Here is a 14,773-nt window from a genome sequence, read left to right as displayed (position 1 = left end):
CTTGTGATCCTAGTGCCTATAAGTAATGAACTATCTAAAGAAATTAATATATTTAAGAACTGGGCATGGTGATACACACCTTTAATCCCAGCACTTGGGAGGTAGAAGTAGAAGGATGGCCATGAGCTCAAGGCCACCTGAGACCACATAGTTGAGTTCCTGACCAGCCTGGGCTAGAGTAAAGCCCTACCTTGAAAAACCAAAAAAAAAAAAAAAAAAAAAAGCTTGCCAGCTCAGGTTCAATTCTCCAGCTACCCATAAAGCCAGATGGGCATTCATTGGTATCAAGAAGAGAACACCCCCATACACATGTGCAAATAAATTAAATAATTGAGTATCATATTTTTAAAAATGAGGTGGAAGACCAGTACTAATTCCTGAAAGTTCTCTTCTGACTTCCCTTGTACCATGTGCTTCCACATTCACACACAAACACAGACACAAATAAGTATGGGGTAAGTTGATAACTGATAAAGCAAACTGTAAGTGCGTGTATACAAGGGTTCCATAATATTTTTCAGCCATTTTTTCTTAATTTTTATTAACATTTTCCATGATTATAAAAAATATCCCATGGTAATATTCTCCCTCCCCCCACTTTCCCCTTTGAATTTTGATGTCATGATCTTTTCCTCCTCTTATGATGGTCATGTGTAGGTAGTGTCAGGCACTATGAGGTCATGGATATCCAGGCCATTTTATGTCTGGAGGGAACACGTTGTAAGGAGTCCTACCTTTCCTTTGGCTCTTACATTCTTTCTGCCACCTCTTCCACGTTAGACCCTGAGCCTTGGAAGGTGTGATCGAAATGTTACTCAGTACTCCAGTCACTTCTTTCCAGCACCATGATACCTTCTGAGTCATCCCAAGGTCACTGCCATCTGAAAAGAGAAGATTCTCTACCCAAAGTGAGGGTAGCATTAATATAAGGGTATGAACATTCAGAGAGGTGCTTACTGGGCAGTTTGATAAGCATAGCATATACATTTATCCAGACATCAGCAGATGTTATACCCCTAGTGCTCATGACTACCCCTGTTTTAAGTGTTCAGTATCAGGATGTATTCCCTCCCATGGAGCAGGCCTCCAGTCCAATTGGAGGGCAGTTAGTTTCCACCATGACAGACGTGCCACTATTGCACCCATTGGATCATTTGGCCTGGCTGGCCAATTATAAGGCTTGCAGTGTCCACTGTTGAGTATCTTCACTGGTGATTTCTATTTCTCCCATTGAACTACATGTAGAATGGCTTCTTCTACCTTTCTGTCAGCTGGTCTATATGGAGGAGGTTATCAGCTCAGTTCCAGCAGGATTTCTCAATGGCCTTGCAGCCCAAGTATGTGGAGTCTTCAGCAATAGGGTCTTACCATCTATTCCTGGTGGGTCCCATAATTTTTTAAATAACATTTTATTGAGAGAGAGAGAATAGGCATGTCATGGTCTATAGCCAGTGAAAACAAACTGCAGATGCATGCACCATCATGTGCATTTGGAGAACCGAATCTGGGTCCTTAGGCTTCGCAGGCCTGTGCCTTAACCACTAAGCCATCTCTCCAACCCTGTTTTGTTTTATTGAGGTAGGTCTCACTCTAGCCCAGGCTGACCTGGAATCCACTATGTAATTTCAGGCTGGCCTCAAAGTCACAGTGATCCTCCTACCTCTGCCTTTTGAGTGCTGGGATTAAAGTGTACACCATCACACCTGGCTCAGATCCTACAATTTTGCAAGTCTTTGTTTACATGAGCAAAATATCCTGAATTCAAAATTATCTTGGACAGAGTTTACTGAAATTTATTAGATAGATAGATAGACAGACAGACAATCTTGAATTTTTAAAAAATGAGAGGGAAATGAGTCATACAGAGTCTTCAAACCTACCCCAGGGTGGCTGTTGTGAAGTGATCACAGAAGAGGCTGCAGCTGCCCTCCGGAAAGCCACCAAGTGGGCACAGTCAGGTCTTATTGTCAGCGTTGGACCACCAGTGGAATCTGTTAACCCAGAGACTGTGAGTGGGCTATCCACGGGTGATAAAAAGAAAACTGCCCAAACCTCCATCTGCCGAGAGAGGAACTCCGAACTGGCCAGGTAAACCTCCTACAAGGTGCTAACTACCATGAGTCTATACTCTTCCAGATTCCCTGTGTGACAGGTACACTTACAGGATTTTTATTGTTTGATACCTCCTTAACCTGCTGAGAATGTGGAGTAGGGCTAAGAAGTCCCTTCTTCTGTGGGAGTACTTCTGGCCAAGTACACACTGACACCTAGAGGAGTCTCCTGAGAGTTAGTAAACTCCTATTCTACGACTATTGTTTCTTACAAGCAGTACTTCCCACTGTCCTGACTGGATGCACATTTCTTTCTAGGAATGGAAGGTACGGGAGCATTGCTTCAGATAAGTGTGTGCATGGTGTTTTACATCTGTAAGGGAGGAATAGCAACATGGCTTTTCTCTGATTCTCAGGGCTTATGTGCTAAGAAATTTGATGTCCATTGTTTTAGAGTATGTTAGTCAGCTTTTCATTACTATAACAAAATACTTGAAACAACTAATAAGAGAAAAGGCTTATTTAGCTGTTTTGAGGCTCAAGGTCATAATGCAGGTGTAGTTACGCCATGTCATGACCTAGCAGTGGTGAGAACACATGCAGGAGTGCAGCAGCAAGTGGTTAGAAGGGAGAGTGGGCAGAGCCAAATTCAGTCACATCCCCAGTAACCTAAGAATATTCTACTTCCCAAAGGTCTCACTGCTTTCCATTAGCACTGCCCTGGGGCCATAGTTTTAATCACAGTGCACCCTGGGGAGACATAAACATATTCAAACCTCAGCTCAATATGCAGTAAGTGATTTCTTCCCAGTGCTGGCTTTGTTTGTTATTTCTCTGGCAACAAACCACCTTTTCTTATGTTAATAGAAAGTACTGCCCTCTGATGAAATCTGTTTTTTTGCACTTATAAACATTATTGGTCATTGACAGTTTTTCACATTGATACTTGCAGGACAGATCCTGTCAGACCCTTCATCAGTGGGCATGTGGCAAACAGCATGGCTGCAGAAGTGATCGCCTTGCTTCATAGCCTGCTAATGGCTCCTGAATCTAATGCTGCTCAGATATGGACCACAACAGCAGAAAAGGTTAGCATGGGGTTTGTGTTTACTGAGGAAGGAAAGACAAACTGATGCTCTGCACTAGCATTAGCATCAGCTACATTGGGCCAGAGAGATGAGTTAAGAGTTAAGTGTGCTTCCTATATAAGCTTGAGGCCTGAGGGAGCCGGAGACTGCCAGAGTTTGGATCTCTAGACCCCACAGCTGGGCGTTGCCACGTAAGTCTATAACCCAGTCTCATTGGAGCAGCTGTCTTGAGAGTCATCAGAGCTCTGCAAGCTCCAGGATCAGTAAGGAGGCTCCAGGCTCAAACAAGACCAGGAGGAAGAGCAATGAAGCGAGACCCCCAACATTCTGCTCCTGCCATCCAGCATGTGGGGTGCCACACCACACACACACCATATCACACACACATACACATGTGCGAGCGCACACACACAAGCAAAAAGACATAAAGAATCAGGCACAGCAAGGAACATTTTAGTAAAGAGAAATTTTTTCAGCTATTCACATATACTCTGTTGATTATTTTCCCCTGGAATTTGCTTTGAGTAGTTTCCCCCTGCCCTCCTTTGGTGTTTTAGAGGTAGGGTCTCTGTAGCCCAGGCTGACCTGGAATTCACTATATAGTCTCAGAGTGGCCTTGAACACATGACATTCCTCCTACTTCTGCCTCTCGAGTGTTAGGATTAAAGGCGTGCACTACCACGCCTGGCTTGATTGAGTAGTTTCAAGTCTTCCTCCTGTCAGTGCTGGTCTCTGACTTTACAGAAATGAAGTCAGCATTATGAGGAAGAGAATGATAAGCCTTGTTCTTGCTGACTGACATCAGATTAGAACTGAAATTAGAGGTCATGTAGCCCTGGTTTATTGCTGGAGTCCTAGGGAGGCCTCTGATTACATTGCCTGAGTGCGCTGTCATTAAGAAGTTCATCATTGACACAGTAGCCCAACTGCCTGAAACCCAAGCTCTGAAATTGTTCCCCTTTCCCTGTTTCTATAAGCCTGTTATATGTCATTAAAGGTACTTGAACATTGAGATACAGATTGGACGGTTTCCCCTCATGAGTTATTGCTTTATTTTAGTGACTTTGAAATACAATGTAAGATTCTCCCATATTTTGCAGTTTATATATGTCTAGTTGTGTCTAAGTACATAAAGCACATTTGGGCAAATTTCACTGGTCATACCTGGTAGGGTTTGGTCATTCCACATCCCGCATTCCTTCAATACCTTGGGCCAGGCTCTGTTGTAGACACTTACCATCCTTGGTATCAAAACCAACAAAACTTTTAACACCTAGTACCTGTGCTGCACCTTATACATAGGTTCTGTCTCGCGCATTGATGTACATTCCGCAGTTGGGGAAATATGCTGAAAGCATCCTGGAAAATGGCAGCAGCAGTGGCAGAAAACTTGCCAAACTCCAGAGGATCGCACGCCAGGCTGTTGCGGCACTGTGTGCACTTGGAGGCTTTAAAGAGACGATCAAGATCGGGTCTGAGGTTCAGGTAATACATCACCACATTCCCTGAGTCACTGCTTCCCTCATGTAGAGGAACCATTGATTAACCAGTGATTCTAGGACAACTGTCACCCAGATGAACAGCAAACCTTATTCCTTTATGCAGAAGATTGACTCTGAGAAATTCATGCGTTCTACACCTTGCTTTACATTATTCAAATGGTCATGCACACTGTTCAATGTTAACTGCAGGACTTGTAGCCTGTGGTGTTGCTAATATTGGAGATATTTCAAAAGTGAAAGTTTGAGATGATAGCATGTTGTCATAACCTTGTATTATTTTTAATTCATGTCTTGGGCTTAGGATCCACATTAGAATGAACACTCACTGTAGCACACATCATAATGACAGCTGCTTTAGACAGCTTCAGACAGCTGCTTACATGTCACGCTGGCAAGTGTTGATAATCCCTCTCTGTCTCCAGGTTTTAGGTAGAGGAATATCAGGAAGCATTGGAGTTGTGGCTTCTATCAATGAACAGGAAGGTATAGCTACAGTCAGATTCCCACCTATAGACTGTCGAAAGACTTCACAAGCATCGGACACGTTGACTATTCCACTGTGTAGACTTTGTGTTCCAAGATCAGAGGTGAGGTTATGTTTAACTGCAGCCGACTGTAGCATGCAACTGCAGTGAAGCTCAATGAGCACATGCGTAGCAGAGAAGCACGAATCCTTGCTGGTCTTAACTTCCCTTGTGATTCCTATATTGGTTGCAACTATTTAATAGTGACATTTGTGTGAAAGTTGGCATCCAAGTGACAAAATTCATTTGTTGGCTAGGAATACTCCGTACTATATTGACTTTTTTATTGCTTTGATCTGATTTACAACTTTCTGCAATGATTTTTTTATTTTACTGAAAAATTAAGAAGTTGCTCTACATATTGATAACACGTTTTTCCTATAAGCTAACAACTTTAACTTTTGCCCTACCTCATGCCCTGCCATCAGGCACTGCCTCTTCATAAGCTGTCCATTACTGAGAAGGTAGTACAGGCAGTCCAGTCCATGCTGCTCCCTCAGGAGGGAAGTCTCTCTATTCACACCTCACTTCCTGCAACAGGAGATGGGTCAGCACCTGTGATGGCAGTCGTCCGGCTTCTGGCTGAAATAAGAACGAGGTGAGCTCCCTTCCTAGATCGCCTGATGTGCTAGGTAGGGCAGGCAGTAAAGGTAAGGTTGTAGTTTGCAGCCCCCACACACACCTGGGCTTCAGGGGCCCACAACCTAATGAAAACCATGGAGCTGCACTTGCCACAGCTTCTTGTTTTCTCCAGTCTCTGCAACTCATGTACCTCTCAGTTTCTAAGCATCAGAATACACTGGAACTGAGAGGCTAAGCAGTTGAGCTGTGATATGTAGAACACATACTTGAGCTTGCGCTGGTTTTCTTTGCAAGAGCTTTGCTCTGCCACTTTAAAATGACTTGACCATTTTATCTGATCCATCACTTTTCTTTTTTAATTTATTTTTATTTTTATTTATTTATTTGAGAGAGAGAGATAGAAAAAAAAAATGGACACACCAGGGCCTCCAGCTATTACAAACGAACTCCAGACACATGTGCCACCTTTTGTATCTGGCTTACATGGGTCATGGGGAATCCAACCTGGGTCCTTTGGCTTTGCAGGCAAGCACCTTAACTGCTAAGCCATCCCTCCAGCCCTGACCCATCATTTTTGTATCTGATAGCAAGAAAATCAGGGAATACAGTGTTGGTGTCTGAAAGGAGGAAGAACACATCCTGTAAAGTGAAATAATGTCTTCTTGAAAATACATTATTTACCATTGAACATGAGCAACAAAATTCTCTTTTGACAGTAGAACTTTTCAGAAGCTTCAAAAATGTATGTTGAATTAAGTGAGATAAATCAGAATATAGATTCTCCCAGCTTAAGAAGTATAATAGTGCCATATATGGTGGCGCACGCCTTTAATACCAGCACTTGGGGGAGGCAGAGGGAGGAGGATTGCTGTGAGTTCAGGGCCACCCTGAGACTACATAGTTAATTCCAGGTCATCCTGGACAAGAGTGAGACCCTACTGCTAAAAAACAAACAAACAAAAAAAAAGAGAGGTATAATAAGGAGTTTAAGTTGGGGGAGAGAAAATGGATTGAAATATTTTCAGTTGCCTTTTTAGAGAATGAGCATTGATGACTTTGAAATGTTATAAATCTTTTGACATTAAGAGCATGCCTGGTCATGGCCCAGCTTTTAGAAGACAGCCTGTTTTGTGAAGAATTCATACAGCAGTGCCCAGCAGCTGTGGAAGTTCTTAACCTTGTAGCCCAGGAGTGCAGTGCAGGTGAGTGAGTGCGTGTGTGCCTCTTACCTCCTTCCACCTGGTTCACTGTGCTTGGTCAGCGCCTGTGTAGCTTCATACACACTGACTGTGTCCACAAGCTGCTCACAGCTCCCTTTCTTGTTTATTTATTTACTTTTTTTTTCGAGGTAGCTTTCACTCTAGCTCAGGCTGACCTGGAATTCACTATGTAGTCTGAGGGTGTTCTTGAACTCATGGAGATCCTCCTATCTTTGCCTCCCTGAGTGCTGGGATTAAAGGTGTGTGTCACCATGCCCAACTTTGTTTTGCCTACATTTGAATTCAAAGTCAAGAGTTTGCACTGACATCCTTCCTTAAAGGGTGTGTATGATTAAGGGGAAGTACAAAGCAGGCTGGATGGAACTCAGCCAGCATGCACAAAGCCCAGGTTCCATCCCCAGCACCATGTAAGTCAGTCAAGCTGGTACATGCTCCTAGTCCTAGCACTCAGGAGGTAGAGGCAGGAGGATAAGAAGGTCTAAGTTGCCTGGCATGGTGGCACACACCTTTAATCCCAGCACTCAGAAAGCCAAGGTAGGAGGGTCATTGTGAGTTTGAGTCCAGCCTGAGACTACATAGTGAAATCCAGGTCAGCCTGGGCTAGAGTGAGATCCTACATCAAAGGAAAAAAATAAAACCTACAAAGATCCAAAAAAAATTAACACATTTTTACTTGTAACTGTGTCTTATCAGTCTTTTAGAACATAGCTGCTGCTCTCAAAATCAACCTCTCTCCCTCTGTCTGAAACATTTACCTGCTAAACCCAACGATCTGAGTTTGCTTCCCCACTACCCAGTAAATCCAGATACACAAAGGGGCACATGCATCTGGAGTTTGCTTGCAGCAGCTAGAGGCCCTGGCATGCCCATTCTCTCTCTGTCTCTCTTTGCTTGCAAATAAATTTAAAAACAAATTTTAAAGATTTTTTTTTTTTTTTTTTTGGTTTATCAAGGTGGGGTCTCGCTTTAGCCCAGGCTGACCTGGAATTAATCTCAGGCTAACCTCAAACTCATAGCTATCCTATCTCAGCCTCTTAAGTGCTGGGATTAAAGGCATGTGCCATCATGCTCAGCAAAAAACAGATTTTTGGTGCTGGCAAGATGGCTTAGTGACTAAGGCATTTGCCTATGAAGCCAAAGGACCCAGGTTTGATTATCTCTCTAAAATAAATAAATGAAAATGTAAAAATTATTAAAACAGATTAAAAAAACTGCATTTTACCGTGTGGTTTCTGTGTTGTTATTTAGCACTTTTACCTGTATATTTCCTATAAATTGGTAGTTTGTCTGGATGTTTTTTAGTGAAAGTTAATTTTTTGTCCCCAGAGAAGTGGATATTGCATGAAATTGTCCACAATTGAGTAAGCACTGAAGGGTTCTTTCTACAGTGGCATTTTAACAAACTGTAAGGAAGAAATGGATGTTTAGCTATCTCCCTTTAGAATTTACTCTTTCTTCTGGTCATTTTTGTCTCTTACATTACTTCTCTTTTTTAAGCCATTTGACTTTGATGGTGACTCATTCTTTCACACATGATTTCTGTTGGCTTTGGTTTTTTTCTTTTTTTGTCATTTATTTTTAAAAATATTTTATTATTTATTCATTTATTTATTTGAGAGAGAGAGAGAGAGAATGTGTACCAGGGCCTCCAGCCACTGCAAATGAACTCCAGACACATGTGCTACCTTGTGCAGCTGGCTTACATGGGTCCTGGGGAATCAAACTGGGATCCTTTAGCTTGGCTTCTCCAGCCCACTGTCATTTCTTAACTTACCTGATTTCTTAGCTGATTTGTTCCCCAAATCTTTGTCCTCTTTGATAGTGGTGCCTTTGATTTCAGCTGGGAAAGCTGGCAACCACAAGTGAGCCACATCTCAAGACTAGAGAGGGAGAGTCGCCTGCAGCAAGTGGATGGATTCGAAAAGCCCAAGCTGCTTCTATAACAGTATCCGACCAGGCCGCACATTGCAGCATGCATGCTCTATACAGTCCATAACATATGATGATACTGAAAACAAAGTGGTTGCTGATCTAGGATGTGGTTGCGGAGTACTTAGCATCGGAGCTGCAATGTTAGGAGCAGGGTTTTGTATTAGATTTGACATAGATGAAGATGCATTGGAAATATTTAATAGAAATGTGGAAGAGTTTGAGTTAACAAATGTTGATATGGTTCAGTGTGATGTGCACTCATTATCTAACAGAATGTCCAAGTCATTTGATACAGTCATCATGAATCCTACCTTTGGAACCAAAAATAATAAAGGGCTGGGATTAAAGGCAGAGGTAGGAGGATTGCCATGAGTTTGAGGCCACCCTGAGACTACATTGTGAATTCCAGTTCAGCCTGGGCTACAGTGAAACCCTACCTCGAAAAATCAAAAAACACCAAAAAAGAAAATAACTAAAATGGGATGGATATGGTTTTTCTAAAGACAGCTTTGGATATGGCCAGAACAGCAGCATATTCTTTACACAAATACTCAACTAGAGAACATATTCAAAAGAAAGCCACGGAATGGAAAATAAAGATAAAAATTATTGCAGAGCTTCATTATGGCCTGCCAGCATCAAATAACTTTCATAAAAAGAAATCGGTGGACATTGACGTGGACCTAATTTGGTTTTCTTTTCAAAAGCCTCCAAAGACAAAGAGCAGCTTAAAATCTAACTAAGATGAATAAAAAATTTATTTACTTAAAAAAAAAAAAAAAAAGACTAGAGAGAAAGAACAGGAAAAGGAGTTTGCAGGGCAGCTAGACTAAAAGCTATTTGTGACAAAGTTTTTGTTCATAATATAGTTTTGTCATCTATTTTATTATTATTATTATTATTATTATTAATTTCAGGGTAGGATCTTGCTGTAGCCTAGGCAGACCTGGAACTCACTATGTAGTCTCAGGGTGGCCTCGAACTCACAGAAATCCTCCTACCTCTGCCTCCCAAGTGCTGGGATTAAAGGCTTGTGCCACCATGCCTGGCTATTTTATTTTATTATTTATTTATTGAGAGAGAGAGAATAGACACCGGGACCTGTAGCCACTGCAAACAAACTCCAGATTGCATGTGCCACCAGGTGCATCTGGGTTCTGGGAAATCTAACCTGGGTCCTTAGGCTTTGCAGACAAATACCTTAATTGCTAAGTCATCTATCTCTTCAGTTCCAAGTTTTGTCTTTTTTGTTTGCTTGGGTTTTTTGTTTTGTTTTGTTTTTCAAGGTAGGGTCCCATTCTAGCCCAGGCTGACCTGGAAATCACTCTGAATTACCAGGCTAGCCTCAAACTTACAGTGATTCTCCTATCTCAGCCTCCTGAGTGCTGGAATGAAATGTGTATCCATACCCAGCTATAGTATTATATTCTGCTAGGTCCTTAGTTCACTGCCTCTGCTTTTTAATATTCTTATTTTTTTTTACATTTTGAGACATCGAAAGCCGGGCGTGGTGGTGCACGCCTTTAATCCCAGCACTTGGGAGGCAGAGGTAGGAGGATCGCCGAGAGTTTGAGGCCACCCTGAGACTACACACAGTGAATTCCAGGTCAGCCTGAGCCAGAGTGAGACTCTACCTCGAAAAACAAAAAAAAAAAAAAACATTTTCAGACATCGACAGGTTTTAGCAACCATGTAACCAGCTAAATTACTTTCCTACACAACTATTTCTGAGTATCCTCTTTCTCATAGTTTCTAGAATAAATAGGCCTTACTTTATGAAGTTAACATTTGTGCTTTTTGTACAAGCTAAGAATGCAGAAGGTTACAAAAGTGGTCTCAGGTCCCTAGCCTGTGTTTCCATCAGAACCAGAGTTAGAGACCAGAAAAGAGTATAAGCTATGGACACTCATATTCAAAAAGAATTGTCTAAAGACAAGCTGAAGAATCCTTTAACAACTCACCCATTATGTAGCTCTAGGGTTTAAAATAAGTATCAGTTTGCTATTGCTAAATCCAGAGTCACTTGCCCATAAAAATGACAGCAAGCAACCTACTATTGGGGTTGCTTTGTAACCACAGATTGCTTAAGAGAAACACTATTTACCAAGTAAGACTCAACAGGGCTTCAAGAGTGAAAAGGAAAATGTATTTACTTGTTTAGAGATAGAGTCTTGTTTTATGTCCTGACTGGCCTTGAACTCTGGGCTCAAGTGATTCTCTTGCTTCAGCCTCCCAAGTAGCTGGGATTATAAACACAATACAATTATACCCAACATAGGATTTTTATTTATTTTGTTTTTTTCCTCAATTTTTATTAACATTTTCCATGATTATAAAAAGTATCCCATGGTAATATCCTCCCCCCCCCCCACTTTCCCCTTTGAAATTCCATTCTCCATCATATCCCCTCCCCATCTCAATCAGTCTCTCTTTTATTTTGATGTCATGGTCTTTTCCTCCTCTTATGATAGTCTTGTGTAGATAGTGTCAGGCACTATGAGGTCATGGATATCCAGGCCATTTTATGTATGGAGGGAGCACATTGTACGGAGTCCTACCCTTCCTTTGGCTCTTACAGTCTTTCCGCCACCTCTTCCACATTAGACCCTGAGCCTTGAAAGGTGTGATCGAGATGTTACTCAGTACTCCAGTTACTTCTTTCCAGCACTATGATACCTTCTGAGTCGTCCCAAAGTCACTGCCATCTGTAAAGAGAAGATTCTCTACCCAAAGTGAGAGTAGCATTAATATAAGGGTATAAGTAGTAAGAGAAGTGCTTACTGGGCAGTTTGATAAGCATAGTATATACATTTATCCAGACATCAGCAGATGTTACACCCCTAGGGCTTATGACTACCCTGTTTTAAGTTTTCAGTATCAGGGATGTGTTTCCACCCATGGAGTGGGCCTCCAGTCCAATTGGAAGGCAGTTGGTTTCCACTATGACAGATGTGCCACTATTGCACCCATTGGCTCGTTTGGCTTGGCTGGCCAATTATAAGGCTTGCAGTGTATTTTTTTTTTTTTTTGAGGTAGGGTCTCATGGTAGCCCAGGCTGACCTGGAACTCACTCTGTAGTTTCAGGCTGGCTGTGAACTCATAGCAGTCCTCCTACCTCTGGGATTATTGTTTCTTTCTTTGTTTTAAATTTAATTAATTTATTTTTAAAATTTTTTACTTATTTATTTGAGAGTGATAGAGAGAGAAAGTGGCAGATAGAGAGAGAAAGAGAATGGGCACGCCAGGGCATCCAGCCACTGCAAATGAACTCCAGACATGTATGCCCCCTTGTGCATCTGGCTAACATGGGTCCTGGGAAATCGAGCCTCGAACTGGGGTCTTTAGGCTTCACAGGCAAGCGCTTAACTGCTAACCCATCTCTCCAGCCCCCATTAATTATTTTTATTGACAACTTCTGTAATTGTAGACAATATCCCATGGTAATCCCCTCCCTCGCCCCCTCACTTTCCTCTTTGGAACTCCATTCTCTATCATATCCCCTGGCCCTTCAGTCTCTATTTTTTTTTTCTTTATTTATTTGAGAGAGTGAGAAATAGGCAGGGGGAGGGAGGGAGGGAGAGAGAATGAGTGTGTCAGGGTCTCCAGCCACTGCTAATGAACTCCAGATGCGTGTGCCCCCTTGTGCATCTGGCTTACATGGGTACTGGGGAGTCGAACCTGGGTCCTTTGGCTTTTTAGGCAAGCACCTTAACCACTAAACCATTTCTCCAACCCCAAACGGTCTCTATTGTGGTGTCATGATTTCTTCCTCCTATTATGATGGTTTTATGTAGGTAGTAACAGGCACTGTGAGGTCATGGATATCCAGGCCATTTTGTGTCTAGACGAATATACTATAAGGAATCCTACCCTTCCTTTGGGTCTTAGATTCTTTCTGCCACCTCTTCTGCAATGGACCCTGAGCCTTGGCAGGTGTGATAGAGATATTTCAGTGCTGAGCACTCCTTTGTCACTTCTTCTCAGCACCATGGTGCCTTCTGAGTCATCCCAAGGTCACTGCTGTCTGAAAAGGGAAGCTTCATCTGTGAAAGTAGCATTAACATATGGGTATGAACATTAAGAGAAGTACTTACTGGGCAGTTTGGTGAGCATAGTATATACATTTAGCCAGACACCAGTAGATGTTACACCCCTAGGGCTCATGACTACCCCTGTTGAAGGTTTTTTAGTATCAGGAATGTATTCCCTCCCATGGAGTGGGCCTCCAGTCCAATTAGAGAGTGATTGGTTTCCCCTGTAACAGACATGCCACTATCATACCTGTTGGCTCATTTGGCCTGGTTGGCCAGATTTAAGGCTTGCAGTGTCCACTGTTGAGTATCTCCACTGGTGATTTTTCTTTCTCCCACTGAACTGCATGCAATGTAGCTTTTGCCAGCTTTCTTTCAGCTGCTTTACATGGAGGAGGTTTTCAGCTTAGCTCCAGCAAGTTTTCTCAGTGACCTTGCAGCCCAAGTATGTGGAGTCATCAGCAATAGGGTCTTACCATCTGCTCCTGATGGGAAATGGAGAGCCTCAGAAATGGCCTATAATATTTTGGGGTTGATACCCTAGCCAAAACTCACTGGAAGGTATCACATCCCTAGCACTGAAAATTTTCTAGTAACAATCTATAGCTTCTGAGTATTCCATTGTCCAAAAAAGTAGGTTTCCATATGACTTATTTATATCCTCTTAGATTTTGATTAGCTCCCCCTCCACCTTTCCTTTACTCAGTCTCTTCCCCTGACCTCACTTAGGCCTTTTCACCCCCATTAATCTATTCTTCTACTTACATATATATAATACCATCCTACTAAGTACCCTCTCCCTCCATTTCTACTCCCTTTATATCCCCTTTCTAGCTTACTGGCCTCTGCTACTGAGTTTTATTCCTACTCACATAAAAGTCCAATCATTTGTAGCTAGGATTCACATATGAGAGAGAACATGTGACGCTTGGCTTTCTGGGCCTGGGTTACCTCACTTAGTATAATCCTTTCCAGATCCATCCATTTTCCTGCAAATTTCATAATTTTATTTTTCTTTGCCACTGAGTAGAACTCCATTGTGTAAATGTGCCATATCTTCATTGTCCATTCATCAGTTAAGGGGCATCTAGGCTGGTTCCATTTCCTAGCTACTGTGAATAGAGTGGCAGTAAACATGGATGTGCAAGTATCTACAAGGTAGTAAGATGAGTCCTTAGGACATATGCCTAGTAGTGCTATAGCTGGGTCATATGGTAGATCTATTTTTAGCTGACTCAGGAACCTCCACACTGATTTCCACAATGGCTGGACCAGATTACATTCCCACCAACAGTGTAGAAGGGTTCCTCTTTTTCTGCATCCTCGTTAGCATTTATGGTCATTTGTTTTCATGATGGTAGCCAATCTGACAGGAGTGAGATGGAATATCAATGTAGCTTTAATCTGCATTTCTCTGATGACTAGGGATATAGAACAGTGTTTCTAGATGTTTATATGCCATCTGTATTTCTTCTTTTGAGAACTCTATTTAGTTCCATAGCCCCCTTTTTTTTTAAACTGGCCTGTCTGATTTCCTATTACTTAGTTATTTGAGTTCTTTTTATATCCTAGATATTAATCCTCTGACAGATGTATAGCTGGCAAAGATTTTCTTCCATTCTGTAGGTTGCCCCTTTGCTCTATTCACAGTGTCCTTTGCTATACAAAAGCTTTGTAATGTCATGAGGTCCCAGCAGTTGATTTTTGGTTTTATTTCCTGAGCAATTGGAGTTATATTCAGAAAGCCTTTGCCAAGACCAATAAGTTGAAGGGTTTCCCCTACTTTTTATTTATTTATTTTTAATTAATTAAATTTATTTATTTGAGAGAGGAAGAGAAATAG

The 14,773-nt window shown here is 41.9% G+C and overlaps 1 protein-coding gene and 1 pseudogene across 3 annotated transcripts in view; both read left to right on the top strand.

Annotated features, from left to right (window-relative positions):
• Positions 1–14,773, top strand: part of Hectd4 (HECT domain E3 ubiquitin protein ligase 4) — a 227,454-nt gene that overhangs the window by 142,144 nt on the left and 70,537 nt on the right. For all 3 annotated transcript variants that reach the window (XM_045132394.1, XM_045132393.1, XM_045132392.1), the window contains exons 39-44: positions 1,886–2,088; positions 3,004–3,139; positions 4,442–4,624; positions 5,064–5,228; positions 5,594–5,763; positions 6,834–6,949. In XM_045132394.1, coding sequence (XP_044988329.1) covers positions 1,886–2,088; positions 3,004–3,139; positions 4,442–4,624; positions 5,064–5,228; positions 5,594–5,763; positions 6,834–6,949 — 973 coding nt within the window. The remainder of the gene's footprint in view (positions 1–1,885; positions 2,089–3,003; positions 3,140–4,441; positions 4,625–5,063; positions 5,229–5,593; positions 5,764–6,833; positions 6,950–14,773) is intronic.
• LOC105944944 lies at positions 8,309–9,642 on the top strand (annotated as a pseudogene).

This window comes from Jaculus jaculus, chromosome 13 (assembly GCF_020740685.1).
Source record: "Jaculus jaculus isolate mJacJac1 chromosome 13, mJacJac1.mat.Y.cur, whole genome shotgun sequence".
Lineage (NCBI taxonomy): Eukaryota > Metazoa > Chordata > Mammalia > Rodentia > Dipodidae > Jaculus > Jaculus jaculus.
Note: the sequence above shows the minus strand (reverse complement) of the source record. Positions and strands in the feature narration are given on the sequence as shown.